The sequence below is a fragment of the Cydia fagiglandana genome, chromosome Z (genome assembly GCF_963556715.1).
Source record: "Cydia fagiglandana chromosome Z, ilCydFagi1.1, whole genome shotgun sequence".
In the NCBI taxonomy this organism is placed as follows: domain Eukaryota; kingdom Metazoa; phylum Arthropoda; class Insecta; order Lepidoptera; family Tortricidae; genus Cydia; species Cydia fagiglandana.
In genome coordinates, this window is record NC_085959.1 from 20950376 (window position 1) to 20965993 (window position 15618).

The following is a 15618-nucleotide window of genomic DNA, read 5'->3' on the forward strand; positions in this document are numbered from 1 at the left end:
ATAAATATATTAAAATCAAGTACACCAAAATCTAGTGCTAACAAAGACAACAAAATGTAAATATTACGTAAATATAAGTGATTTATAAAAATATGGGCACCAGATAATATGACTAGGTTTATTTTATTTCTTTGGCCATACAATAGACAACACCATCAACAACAATAACTTATATAATACAAAAATATAGTAATACTTACGCTCTACATTATTGGCACTGGCAATAACAGTCTACATGTTAAATAAACGTCACTTTTAGGGAATACTGGCAGTACAGAATTAGATATTGCCAAAGCACAATACTGTACTTATATTTATTATATATTAGATCACCCATCACCATCGGGGACTTAATTAGACTAAGTAACCATTACCGTAAGTAGACATTGATATTTGTAACTGAAGCTGGTTTTAAGTTTTAACCAGTTTTAAACCCAAAAATGCAAGAAATATTTCTATAGGATCAAATTCATATATATATATATATATATTTAGTGACTAAACCTATGTGGGTCACTAAGTATATTTGTAGTCATTTATATTTAGAGTACCTTTGCCTCCACCTACACATGGCTCACCTGATGTCCTGGTCTTAGTGTTCGAAAAACAGATATTAAGAATTTACTTCAAAACACAATCATCATATAAATATCTAAGTCTACATTTTCGTACATCCCTACTTATTTAATTTCATTTCATATAACTCTAATAAAAGAAAGTTTACACTTGAAATCGTCTTACCGTAGCGTACAGCCTGTGCAGTAGGATACGTTTTCAGGTCTAAAGCAGCGGGACCTGAAATAAAACAACAAAAAGACATATTTAACGCAAATATACATAATGAACGAATTATAAAGTACATATTTTTAAATTATGGAACTTATTATCAATCGGAAATCGGGAAGTGGGTCTATTAGCTTCCAGGGTTTAACCCACACTAACTAACATACCTACACAATAATAGGGCAAGAAAAATAAAAGCTTGTAAAATAGTATTTTATGCAACCGTTGTTTAAGAGAGGTCAAAAAAGGCGAGTGGCGTGAGTAACAATTTGAGGCGAAGTCTTGACAACTATAAGATAGGGGTTTAAAGGTATGTGCACAACCCTTTAAATGACAAATAAAAGTACGGGAGTAGAAAAATATACTTATGTTTCTTGTTATAGTACCAAAGATCACACTTCGGTGGGCGATAAGGAAGATAGATAATAAGAGATCGTAATCGTTTTGTATAAAAGATGTGGTGGGGAAAACTACCTACATGTAACTTGTAGGTAATACAGAGAATATGAAGCAAAGTCTTCTACTGATCACCTACGAATATTATAGCCAAGGATAAGAGCGGGAACCTACAACTTCATTCATACACTACCAAAATCACATTACATACGTAGGTTCTCAGCACCTATGTAGGTAGGTAGGCACCTACCGCCGTTTTTTATAGCAATCCTTCATAAATAACTATGTGGTTGTCATTCCACTTTTCACAGAGTTTGCATATTTAGGTATATTTTACACGAGTGTGGATATTTCACCATAACACGTCAAAGTCTGTGTAGGCTTAGACGTACCTGAATATTTATCACTATTATAGGGTAATTATGATTTCCATAAAGGTAGAATAAATGTCGATAAATTAATTTACAATATTCATGTGGGTTGGAGATGGAGAATCATCAGTTATCAGTTTGAAGCATGTAATTACGAGGCATTTAGTATTATTATTAGTAGGCGTAATATTACCAATATTAACATAAATTAAAACAGGTAACGTTCGGGTTTAGTCATACACCAAACGTTTACAAACGCAAAACATACACAAGGTTTAGGTTTAGGTAGGTAGTCTGTTTTAGGTGCCTTTTTTATAAAATAGACTTTTTGTAAGTACCAATAAATTTAGCTTAATTTAGCTAAGCAGCTCTATGACGAAATATAAATATATTATTAACCCCTTGTAAGACAAACCCGAAGTAAGACTTTTATGTTACTTTTTATTGACTAGTTGTGTTGCCTCACCACGCAAAACAGGCATAACTCAGAAAATTAGTTTGTATTGTGTAAAAGAAGTTTTGTACTGGCTACTGCGGTTGTCGTGCGTGACGAGGCACTGCGTAGGTACTGTAAGTTTTTAAATTATTTAGGTTACACTTAGGGCCAATACAGACGGACTGCAACCCGAGTGCAATTTGTATAGCAACTGCACGCCGATTGCACGCTAACTGCAAGGAACGTCAACGTGCAGTTCCCATACAAGTTGCAGTCGGGTTGCAGTTCGACTGTACCGGCCCTTAGTGCTAGAGAATTTCCTTCCAGCTAAATGTACATTATTTTGTCAGTATTGTGGCAGTCCGAAACCCTAGTTCAATAGCTCACATTCAGTAGTTATTAATTGTAAGACAGCTGTTATGGTTTTATCAATGGTTAATAGAAGTAATGCAGGTTATGTTACTGGTCAAATGTTAATAGAATCGCAACACTAAGTGCTATTTATTCCTGCGTCTTACTGTTGGGTGGACAGTCAAGTTCATCGCTGTCGTCTCGCGGACAGTCTCGGTGACCATCACATCGTCGATATGCGTCTATGCATGGGCCGTTCTCGCAACGAAATTGATTTCTATCGCAACCTAAAGTGAGGCACACAGGTTAACAACTAAGATGATTGATCATCGCATAGCACAGGTAATATAGGTAACATAACTTAAGTATTCTTTTTTTCCTCCCTGTATTTTTTTATTAATTTAGTACAGGGCATGAAAATACCTCAAAAATATATCAGAGAGATGTAAATTTATACACACATAATTGTAATAGGAATCACGCAGCATAAGTGCAATCCGTCTAGTTGTAGTGTTGGTTTGGGTATTTAACTATTGTTACATTTTCATTTTCAGTGAGTTCTTAGAACTGCAACGTACGAATTTACTTATTTTGATATTTTGCACTAATAATTATTATTGTATAGACACTAATAAAACCACATACCTCCAGAATTGTCAACATTCGTCGGAGGTTCATACGGGCGGCGGGGATATTCCGGTCGCTGGGTGTAGCTCGGGTACTGGGGATAGCTCGGGCGCTGGGTGTAATCGGGGCGTGGGGGATAAGCTGGTTGCGGGTTGTAGACCGGGCGCTGCGGGTACTCCGGTGGCGGCCGGAAGGTGGTTGTGTACTCAGGTGGTGGCCTCCATGTAGTCGTAGTAGCAAACTGGTCAAACGAAGGAGCGGGAGTGATACAGTTCTCTTCGTCTGAGTTGTCCGTACAGTCACGGACTCCGTTGCAAAATTGGTTTTCTAGGATGCATTGACCCGAGCGGCACTGTCTTTCGTTGTCCTTGCAGCCTAGAAAGGATAAATGTTTGTTAAAATATGATCTTATGTTAAATAACGTTTTCTGAGTAAGTGTAACGTTTACAAAAACTAAGTAAACTAAATAGTATTTCTAAGTGAATACCATGCATTTGATTGTATAAATAAATGTAGGTACATGATTTTGAAGTAGGTTTAGTCATTCATTAAATTATTATGAAAATTCTACCCAATTATTGTTATCTGAGTTTCAACTTTTCAAAGTATGAAGTGAAGGCATGCATCTTACCTACCGTACCTAGTACCTAGCCGTAACTAGCCGGTACTTCTCTAAGTAAATAACTATGATAGGTACCTTAATATTAGTGTCGTCGTTAAACCAGCCGGGGATTTTTTATGCATAGGTATGTGATGAATTCAAAATATTTTATTATGTTTTATCTCTTTCAAATTTTAAAGTTTTCATGCACGCTTAAAGACATAGGTGTATATATGTATATATGATTGATTATAAAGGTATTAAATACATACAGTAATTACAGAATAATTAAAGTGGTACGTTTCGATGCGCAGACGATGGCGCGATCAAGTGAATCTTACAAATAAGACATTACGTACTACCCTCCAGCCCCAAGGTCCTACCTGTAGTGCTTATTCAGTTCGATGAAATTTAAATCAGATTCAATTGGAACAGAGTCGCATTTCTTTTGTTTCGTTATGTTTTCAAACAAAACCAAAATCAACTCTATTCCCTGCACTAAATGTTCATACTTGAGCGTCAATTTCTGGATTTTTAATTTGTATGGCTGGGCCTTAGGAGGCTACCATGTAAATAACAATGAAATTGATTATCAGCAGGGGTCGTGCAAAAAGTGCGGATGACGTCAAACCACTTATAGGATGATTTCAAATAGTATTTTTGATTTTCATAAACAACTATCACTTATCATTTATCAACCTCTTTATTAAACGATATCGCCACTTGAAATGAGTAAGTACGTTTTTGACTGACACATTGTCAATCAGATGAACAATAAATTGACTTCGTTATTGTTTAGCTATTGTATCTTCACGATTATATTTAGCTAAAATTTATATTTACTAATGTATAAGAAAACGCTCTAAAATGTCATCTTTACTCGAATATTGTGGCAATTTTCCGTTTTTGGAGGTACGTGACAAACACGTATACTGCTCTTGCTGTAATCATGATATACCAACGAAGGTAAGCAATATTAAAAGACATTTATTCGTGAAATTTATTTTATTCACTACATCACCCTACCACCTGTATTATTAATTCCATGGATTTATTTACGATTATTTTGTTACTTCATTAATACTACTTTGTTACTACATGTCACACGGAATTTTTAATACAAACTCAAACATCATCCTGTGTGCAAGATTACGTCATTTTTACGTCATCCGCACTTTTTGTCCGACCCCTGATTATCAGTATTAGTAATTTAATTATTTTGTTGCACTAATCCAAGCCTTTTTTTATTAATCAGGCTTAATATAAGTAAAGTCATGGAGTCCTTAGCTCAAAGTTATTCATATTATATTCCCATCCAGTACAAATATTAAAAAATAATGTTAGTATTTAGAAATAAGTCGTCAAGTAGTGATTGATGTCTCTACTCCCCACAGTTTTTATTTACCTACTTCTCACACGTCGTGCAAGAAAACATGCAAAGCAATTACTAAATACAGTTATATACTAGAAACTATAACTAATATCAAAAATAGTTTTAATGTATTTAAATAAACAAAAGCTAACTATTTCACAGTCAAGTGAATGGCAAACCTAGTATTTAGTTCAAGATTAAATACTTAAATTTTCATGCTCTGAAAGTGGGTCGCTGTTGTTCTATGAAGTGTGATGAAAGTAATACGTTTCTGCTTTAGGGCATAATATTACTATTTTCCGTCAATTGTTATAGAGTCATAAACATAAACGGGCCGAATAAATCTAATAATATTTTACTTCCACCTTCAGGCACCTTCTGGGCGAGCTCGCTCCATCGTAGGCCACGTCTACGCCTCGGCTAGTCTGTGGCCATGAGTAAGCCCATTCATAATTAAAAAAAAAAAAACTCCCATTTATTAGTGAAACCCGAGACAGAATCCGCAGCTTACTTAGGCCATTAATTAGGCCTTAGCAGAAAATATCATCTTGACTGTCAAATGGTTAAAAGAGATAAGCTGCTAAGTGCACCATGTAATCTGGTAGATATCGCTACAAAGGCTCATTTTCATTGCGAAAATACTTAATAAATACATCAAGGCTAAAAAAATATTGTCTTCTAAGAAACCAATAATCAGTCACTACTCTAGGTAGGGTCGAAAAAATAGGTATCATGGGAGTACCGAAACACTCGGGAAGTTGGGATGTTTGAACACGCATTCAGCATTCCATTATATATTGTTAATACCGGAATTGTAACAGTTTTGTTCGTCGGAGAAGTCCGAACAGTCATAGACATTGTCACACCGCTGCATGTGGGGTATGCAGCGCCCATTGTAACATGTGAATTGAGATTCGTGGCACGCAGGGTCGGGCGCCGGGGAGCGCGAGGGCCGCGCCGCCGCCCAGTCTGCGCATTACCGGGTTACGTACCACCGACACTTACACCACTACCAACTCGACACCTAACTGTCAAACCGCAAGCGATCTCACCACTAACAACGTCACTTTGCCAATGTATAAACCTACTATAGATACCATTGTAGGCTACAATAAGGTAACGACTATCCCGTGTATTATAAACTATCCTTGGATGAAGTTATTAAATTAAACTCAGAATAATCTGAAAAGTTGTAATACTGTACTTAAACTGAAAGTTGATATTGAAAAGGAAACTAATCCGTATTTATTCAGTAAATGCTAGTGAAAGGTGAACCCAAACCTACATCTGTACTGTAGCAAGGCATTTTCCGACTTAAAGCAATCATCATCCCCTCAGTTAGACGCAAACTTAGAGAGACGACTATTTCACGACATCACTTGAAACAGTATCATGCTATAGGGAGATGATTAGTTAACTGGTACATATAAATAGATACGTAGTCTAATAAATTTGTGCAATGTGCATCTTCGTCAGTAGTGCCATTTATAGCCAATTTGTGCGTTAGTTATTCAAATATTAGTGCTAAATTGCTTTACAAACGTTGACAGTGCATTTGTGCATCTATGTGTTTAAAATTTGCTTGTGCTATTGTTAGCAACATTAAATTACATAAGTATAACAGTACTGACCAAGGCAAGTGACATGACATGAGCGATAATTAATTAATTATTCAGAAAAAAAAGCATTGGTGGAAATAATTACCCATAGCACGTATATATAAATCAAAACCGTTTCTGTCTTGTGTAACGGTTAAGGGGTAAAAATTGTCCTACGTAAATGTGTATAATTAGTCCCCAAGGTCAATTATTGAAATTTTTTGTAATATTTATTTGGTGACGATCCGAACATTCAATCATCATCATATTAATATGATACATATATTTTTTTATTAAGAAAATTATTAGTGTTGCTATCCGTATTTTAACTTAAAACAATATTAGTTTGTGAACATATTAACACATTCCTTATAATTTTAATTCATATCGAGCTCGTTGATACATTAATATTTTTTCAGTTGAATAATTCGAGAAGATAGGTACACTAGGTTCCTACACAAGATGAATTGCTGGAGTGGTTCGTTTTGCAGTAATTAACATACCTCTTCTCGTAGATACATTGAAAAAATTTTGGTAACTACTTTACTCTTACGTTTGCCTTGGTTCAATACTGTTATAAAAGGAGAGAAAGTTGTTCCCCCTCATAATTGTCAGAAATCTAAATTTTCGAGGTATGTTACATAAGACTGTCGGAATTTCAATAGTAGCAATAAGTAATCTTTCTGTCGACCTTTATGAAATTCAATAAATTATGATAAAAAGGTACCTATCGAATAAAATTATTAGACAGTAAAAGCCATTTATCTGTATTTAATAATGTAAGAAAATCAACATTTTCTAGTTTTGGTCGTTTTTGTCTACGAGTAGAGGTTTACATTCACTAGTTGTTATGTGATCTGATTCAGTAACTAAATTTATATAAAATAATTATCTACAATTTATGTCGAAAAAGTTTCGCTAAAATACGGCAAAGTGTGAAATACCCGTACTCGATAAAAGATGTGTTTAGCACTATTGAAATTACGAGTGTCTTATATATTTCCACGAAAAAACCTGATCTCGGATAATTATAGTATACTTTTCCTTTCTTAGCACATTAAATACAATAAAACGTTACTTACGGCAGTTTTCTTCGTCGGAACCATCGGCGCAATCCGAGTTGCCGTCGCAATAGAAGTCGATGTCAATGCAAAAGCCATTATTACACTGGAACTGGGTGTCAGTACATTTCTCTGTAAAATAATAAGATTCAATATTAAAACAAGAAAGTAATAAAGATCTACCCCCTTATTCATAGAACTTTACATACCTAAGTCAAAAAGACAGATAAAGACAAACGATTCATAGCTAATTGAGACTTGTAATGAGTTTAGTAATTACGCCGTTATTCTTTAAACAAAAGCAAAACGTCTTTGATATTGGGAAAGTTAACCTTAAAAGTAATGATATACCTACTATAGCTTCTGCCCGTAACTTTGCTCGAAATGATGATGATGATTGATAAAATCGACCCTATATCTTTCTCTAGGCCTCAAACTATCTTTATACCAAATTTCATCTACTTATTTAAATCTGTTTAGCGGTAGAGTCAAGACGTAACAGGCAGACAGATAGAAATACTTTCGCATTTATAATAATAAGTCGAGATTAAAGAGAATGCTGCATGCTAAATTGTAATAACAGGATTGCTTCAGTTTGAAATCTCCCTTATTTAATTGTTTTATTTAAAATTAAGAATAAAGTTCCCGCAAGGCCCTGACGATTTCTGAGTGGAGAAACGTGGCGGGCATATAGGATGTGCTCTGTCAGTATCTATTTATATAGGTAGGTAGGTTCGATCGGCATGCAAGAAAGATAAAAAAATAGTCTATAATCAGCTGAGGTGGTTTCCTTGTAACTACAATTCTTAATACACGACATGGCGCAGTCTGTAGGATGCAGCACTGACTGGTTGAGTGCAGGCGCCCGCAATGTAAAGCATTTTAACACTGTCCGATCCAAAATAAAGTATCCAAAGGAAGTAAAATGTAAGATACAAGTATGTGTTTTTTTGTCTTTATTTATGAAAATATTATAATAAATCATTATTACTAAAAACGACATATGACGCAAAAAGGCGGACTTTATGCCAACGGCATCCTCCTGCAGTTGTTTTTGTCATTTCCACCTTCCGACGTCCGATATTGGAAAGACGATTCCGATAATTTTAGCCATGTCGGACCCCGTCCACTGTCGGGCGATCATTTTTGTTTGTGTGCGTATGTGTATGCTTAATATTTGTTGTAGTGTACGTGACCGTTAAAGCCGACGCCCGCCGCGCCATTGAGGCCTGACTACTTACGTGGATGTAGGATCCAACATCCGATATCGAATCGGACAGTGTGAAAACGCTCTAAGGTCCCGCTCCCAAATCCTCGGAAAAACGTCCGCATACTGTACGGGTGAGTACAGTCAACTGTAAAAATATGGGTGTAGCCAACTTATTCAAAAATATGTTCCATAGTTCTTAATTCGCTGACATAAGAGCTATGGGACATATTTTTGAGATGATTTGTGTACCCATATTTTTACGTTAACTGTACCTAGTGTACCTATCGTCAAGTGACGTGTTGTTGTACAACTTACCCGATGGTATCATGATCTTGTCGCAGCCCTCTTCGTCACTCTCGTCGTCACAGTCCGGGAGGCCATTGCAGCGCACATTTTTGTGCACACATTCTCCACTCTTACATCTAAACACAAAAACAAACAATTTCGTTGTAATACTTATAGCTAAATTATTGTGTATTCTTTATATATTTTTTTATTTTGTGTAGGTATTCTATCTTGTGAGCGTTTTGGGGCCACCTGTAAGCCCGCAAGAGTTGAACACCAATAAAATAAAATAAAATAAATATAAATTGATCTATTAAGATAATATTATTGCCTCTTATTAGATCTTTGACGGGAACGAATACTGTTTTTTTATGATAGAATAAATAGATAGGTTGATAGGTAGATTGACCATTCGCGCAGTCAGGCGTTTCACATAAATATTTTGCTAACATTCGCTAAAGCCACATTGCACTCGCTAATCAGTTAATGATAAACTAAAAGTCATTTACTAGCCCTTAACTCTTGTGTATGTCTACAGGAAAGACGTAACACAGTTTTCTGTTTAACCCAGCTATGCAAACATTTTTATTAGCAAATGGAGCATTCCATGAAATTGTCTACCGTTTGTCCCGTACAAACGCGAATTTTCTGAAGATTTTCAGGTATAAGAGTTTCCTTTTCAATGACAAATGGTCAAAAATATGGGCAGAAAAATAATTGCCTGCTTTAAATGCCCAAAAAAAAAGAAGCAACACAGGAAATAGAATGCGTTTGTACGGGACAGTCCGTGGAATGCTCCAAATGAACTGACCTAAAGTTGTCAGGTCCTTCGCAGTTGTTGCAGAAGTATTCGTCGCTGCCGTCCGAACAGTCCTGCTCACCGTTGCAGATCTGCGACGGCACCAGGCAGTTCCCGTCGCACTCGTGCTCGCACGGCTCTTTAACAAACACACACCATTCAATACCGTTAATCCTATTAGCCTTCATCACAAATTCAATTATACTTAATACCCATAGTCTAATAAAACATGGTCTTCTCTTCCCAGAGTGACACAAGCCTACGTCACAATAACATTGCCACTTTATATAGCGCTATCTCATATTATCAACATGATGACGTAGCTTGTGTCAGTCACGTGACCACGAAAAGACTGGAAGAGACCAGGCGGAGTATATTATTATACCACGATAATACCAAAGCCAGTACTATGAATTACACCTCGGCACCGCGTATAAATATCACACTTAGCATGGCAACGTACACAGTGCTGAATACGTACATCAACAATCTATAAAATTTTCGCAATGGCGGCAGAAATATTTGCGCTGTATGTTTATCACAATAAATGTAAAAATTAAAGTATATTTTAGATCAAAGGGTAATAAAGGCAACAATAACCATGTTTACAGCCTAATATATAACTATATCTAAGTAATTCTATACATAGGTATATACCTATACATTAAAGCTTACGTAGACGGTAGATTTTTTCATAAAAATATGGTTGAATAAAGAAAAAGAATATGGGTAAAATTAACCGAAAAATTAATCGAAATCGTCGATGGGAAAGGACATTTATACTGCAGGCTGTCTTCTCAATAGTATAAAATACTGAAAGAATGTTGCATAGCCAGTGGACAAAGAATTGAAAAGTACCGGGTGAGGGACAGTCGAGCTCGTCTTCGCCCGAGTCGCACTCGGCCACCTCGTCGCAGTGGACGGCGCACCGCACCTGCGACTGCGGCGCGCATGTGAACTGATCCACCGGGCATTGTTGCGGCCCTGCAATATAACAGTATCATGATTATATCTTACAATGTCACTTTTTATATACCACATCGAATAGCTTATCGCTTGTGCCAAATCTATTGACTTTAAATGGCAAATCGTCGACGAAGCATTTAACGGGCATTTACAACTTTTCGATTACATATTGCTTTAAAAAATCTTGATATTTAAAGCGAACCGACATACAGTAACGTCATTTCACAAAATGCGAACAATAATTTTACCTTCAAAACTAATAACTTAACTTACCTAACGGTATTTATTCTAATGAAGTGATTTTTTAAGAGTAACATGCCGTGCAGTAATATAATCAAATGGTGTAGGTACATGCACATGCCTAAATAGAATAGAGGGAAACATTTTGTAACTTTTTGCCTAGGGAAATCTTCCAATACTTACCGCAGTTTGACTCGTCCTCACCGCCAGGGCAATCTCTTTTAGCGTCACATCGTAGTGCGATGTTGAGACAGGAACCGTCCTTGCACTGGTACTGATCCCTTTTGCAACCAGGGCAGTTCCTCTCGTCGGAGCCGTCTGCGCATTCGGCCGTCCCGTTGCATTGCGCGTCGGCGAGCACGCACTGCCCGCTCGAGCATTTATATTCATAAGCCATGCATATTGTGCCTGTCATAATTATCGCTTAAACCACAACCCCTCACGTGCCAGAAATATGTACAAAATATACATTCTAAAGTATATGTCGGTCTGCAATATTTCTGACCAATGGGACTTATTATTATTAAAAGTATATGGGCATTATGTTCCCTGGACATATCCAATTATCAATATCCACAATAGTGTACATGAATGAGATTCCGTATGTTTACATAATATGTATGTTATCTAAGGTCACAATATATAACACTAAAACAAAAAATACGAGCTACACTTGATGAAAAGATTCTCTGTTTTTTATCCAAGCAACATAATACATTGTAAATAATTAATTAAAAAAAAGGTTAAATAAAACTTGTTAGAGGTAAAAGTTAATCGAATTAGCAGGCAAAGCTTAATTGCATCGGGGACTGGTGTAAAAGGAAACTCATACGGCAATATTTCTGACAGTTTACCTTGCTTTGCTTATATAGGAGCTTTTTATTCAGGGACTAACACATAACATAGAAATTGAATATCATTGCGTCATGTTTCCACGTACGATGATGTGCACTAGTGGGCGTACGCGTCCTCAACCAATGACCAATAAGAATTATTATGATCACAGAAATAGTAATATTATGATACAATTTTGAATTTTCTAGACAAAACCCATTTACATAATTATTGTTCAGTCGACGTCAAAGATATGTGTACATTTTTCATTTTTTTAAGGTCCAAAAATGTATACATATCCTTGACGTCGACTGTACGTACCTTGATAAGTCAAACAATTCTTTGTCAGAAAATTTGCCGAACTGATTTCACTTTTTCATATACAACGGAAGATAAAATATAAATGAAGTAAATAAAACGTTCACAAAAAAAAAAACGAACAAAACTAAGTCTATTAAATTTCAAATTGGGACACAAATTCGAAATCTACAATTTTAGAGTTGTAAAACGTTACTGCCCAACCATCACCTCTTGACTGTACAATTGTATGGATAATTTAAACAAATCATGAATGTTAAAAAGTCAAACCATATTTGCAACCGCGTTCGTCTGAACGGTCCTGACAGTCATGCGTTCTGTCACAATGCTTAGATTCCGGGATGCAGTAGCCATTGTCACATTTGAAGTCGCCTTCACCACATGCTGACGGGTAAAAGAAATCTCGTCTTATACACGTTGACACGTATCAACGGTACAACAAAGAGGACTGGACTAGTGGGCACAGAGACCTGCGTGGACGCAGCGTCCTCTTTGCTTTATCGTTGTGTTACGGGACAACATGTTTTTTCATCACAAGCTCAATGTGCTATTGTTAAGTCTTCTTAGTCTAAGTTACCTATCCACTTTTTAAACGGTTAAATTTAATTAAATAGTAGGTAAATGAAGAAATATATGTTATATTTAAAGGGATATACCTATATAACTACGAGACTTGTAATTTACATTTTGGTAGTAAGTTAATAAAATAACATTTCTCAAACAAAATTGAGTAGTAGGGTGAGAAAAGCGAAACTCATTCTTAAGGTAATGAAAATAAAAAAGAAATCATTATTCATAATTAAAATAAAACGTGTATTATTACAGCAGTTCACTTATTAGATTTAAAGCAAAATTTAAAATATGTGAACCAGTTCTGGTTCTGGTGAGTGCTTCTTTAATTTTACGCACAGCGGTTAGGGTACAGCCGATAAGTGGCCACAGGCACTTCGCGTGGAAAATACGTGGCGTAGTAGCTTAGTTAGTACCTAAATAGAGTTTATTGGAAATGTCTCAAGGAGTTATTGAAAAGAAATCAAACGATCAATTAGTGGGCAATGAATGCATGACTTTCATAATTATTGATGGAAGCTCATCAGAGCAATATTTACGATTAAAAGAAAAAATTGTAAGTATATAGACTATAGAAATTGAAACAAGAAGAAACAGAAGAAGGAAAAGAAACAATAGAAGAAAAAGAGACGAAAAAGGAAGAATATTACAAAACAAAACCGAAAACTTTATACTGAAAGAACTTACGACAATTTACTTCGTCGGAATAGTCTCCTGCAGGGCAATCGTAATTTCTGTTGCATCTTTGACTTTGCAGAATATACGATCCGTCTTTGCACATAAAGTACTCGTGGGATGTCAGCGGCGGCAAAGCTAATATTAAAATAAACATGCAAAATATTAAAAAAGTGAGGTGATTGAAAAGCACACACATTAAATAAGGTAAGGGCCCTATTAAAAGTCACGCGTCCATTTAAATCGGCACTTCACAAGAAACTAATTTAATTAAGCAACCCTTGTTTCAATTCTAAACAATTACAAAGAAATACATTTAAGTCAATCTAAGTGAATATGTGACACTACTTAGTGAGAACATACAAATACCTACGAGTGAACAAATCGAAAACCTTAAGCTACTGAAACGCGACCCCTCTGGCGCTATTTTTTACCCGTAATCCAGTAACTTTGTCGAATTTTGTAACCTGGCTCTTTTGCGTCAAATCCGGTAGTTCTGATTTTTTGCAGACTTGTTTATGATGTTGGCCCAATAAATAATCCAAGTTTGTGACTTCGAGCGCCGAACGCAACTTTGTCAAAAATTTCATAAACCGCAATTTTTTATAGATTTGGGCGATTATAACCCTAAAGTACTAGTTTTTAACCTAACCCTTATATTATACCTAAGAACTGATGTAAAATTATAAAATTTTGAAAGGCTTTATCTCGGAAAATATTAGATGTACAGAGACAATTCTAGTGTCTTATTGTAGCAAATTTAGTCTACCTTAAAAACGCCCTAGGAAGTTACTACCAAAAACTAGTACTTTAGGGTTATAATCGCCCAAATCTAAAAAAAAATGCGGTTTATTCAATTTTTGACAAAGTTGCGTTCGGCGCTCGAGGTCACAAACTTGGATTATTCATTGGGCCAACACGCCTGCAAAAAATCAGAACTACCGGATTTGACGCAAACGCAAAATGTATAATTTTACTGTATTACCGAATGGATTTGGAAATGTTTGCTTAATTATCTCGTCAGACGGTGCCCATTGCCCCACATAATAGTCTCAGATAGATCGCGACCTGACTACCATACCATACTCTTATGCATTATCCTCGACATTGTGCTACGAAACTGGGAGCATATTAGACTCGTCTGAGTGGAAGGTCATGAGTTGGCTACATAGTTGTACTTGTTTGTTCACTTTCCTCAAAATATGATTTCCAAGTAACATATTGCAGCCAGATAGATACCTGTGATTCTGACGACTCGAATCATCTCCCTTAATGTTCATTATTTAATGTGCGTGCTAACTGAATTCATTTTTGCCTAGCATGCTATAGGTATCAACTATACAATGGTATAATGAGATTATTAATTTAATGATATATGGCTTTTATTTCTATGAGGTAAATGGTATGATTAACTTATAATAATGGGTGTATTCTTTCAACCATTAAAATGACGATGAAAAATGTAATCAGTAAAATCGGATGGTTACCGAGACAGTTGCGTTCGTCGGATCGGTCGGTGGGGCAGTCCACGCGACCGTCGCAGCGTTGGCTTCGCTTGATGCAGGTTCCATAATCGCACTGCCATTGGTTTGCCGTGCATGCTTTTTAAATAAATATAATATATCAGTCTCACCGCATTTGGTACACCATTTTACATACCTATTAAATAGGTGAACACTTACGACAACCCATCTCGTCGCTGCCGTCGCCAGCACAGTCTCTGAAGCCATCACAGCGCAGAAGCATCGATATGCAAGTGCCATCTCTGCAGCGAAACTTTCCGCTGTGCGGGCATACGTGGTGACCAGACCAAGCAGATATACGAGATACTTACCGTTTGAATCCAAGATGAAGCATAAGGAAACGAACATACATTTAGTTACAGTCAGGTACTGAAAATTTATATACCATCAAAATTACGATCGGCATTTTTCTTACCTGCGGGACAATTTATTTCGTCAGACCCATCATTGCAGTGATCTACGCCGTCGCATCGTTTTCTTTCTTCGATGCATACATTGCTGTCCCGGCATTTGAAGTCACCGTGTTTGCAGTCTGTACGATATCAATCGAATAGACGTAATATGGCATGGAAGGCACTATATTTAAACCGACATGTGTTTAG

General features: G+C 36.2%; 1 protein-coding gene across 1 annotated transcript in view; it reads right to left on the bottom strand.

The window, feature by feature from the left end:
• The window catches only part of LOC134679297 (basement membrane-specific heparan sulfate proteoglycan core protein), a 181665-nt gene that overhangs the window by 41454 nt on the left and 124593 nt on the right, over positions 1 to 15618 (bottom strand). Inside the window, exons 11-21 of the mRNA XM_063538194.1 lie at positions 15432 to 15548; positions 13506 to 13631; positions 12519 to 12632; positions 11280 to 11504; positions 10749 to 10874; positions 9903 to 10029; positions 9122 to 9228; positions 7618 to 7728; positions 2983 to 3339; positions 2505 to 2624; positions 742 to 795 (exon numbers count right to left, since the gene is read on the bottom strand). Coding sequence (XP_063394264.1) covers positions 742 to 795; positions 2505 to 2624; positions 2983 to 3339; positions 7618 to 7728; positions 9122 to 9228; positions 9903 to 10029; positions 10749 to 10874; positions 11280 to 11504; positions 12519 to 12632; positions 13506 to 13631; positions 15432 to 15548 — 1584 coding nt within the window. The remainder of the gene's footprint in view (positions 1 to 741; positions 796 to 2504; positions 2625 to 2982; positions 3340 to 7617; positions 7729 to 9121; positions 9229 to 9902; positions 10030 to 10748; positions 10875 to 11279; positions 11505 to 12518; positions 12633 to 13505; positions 13632 to 15431; positions 15549 to 15618) is intronic.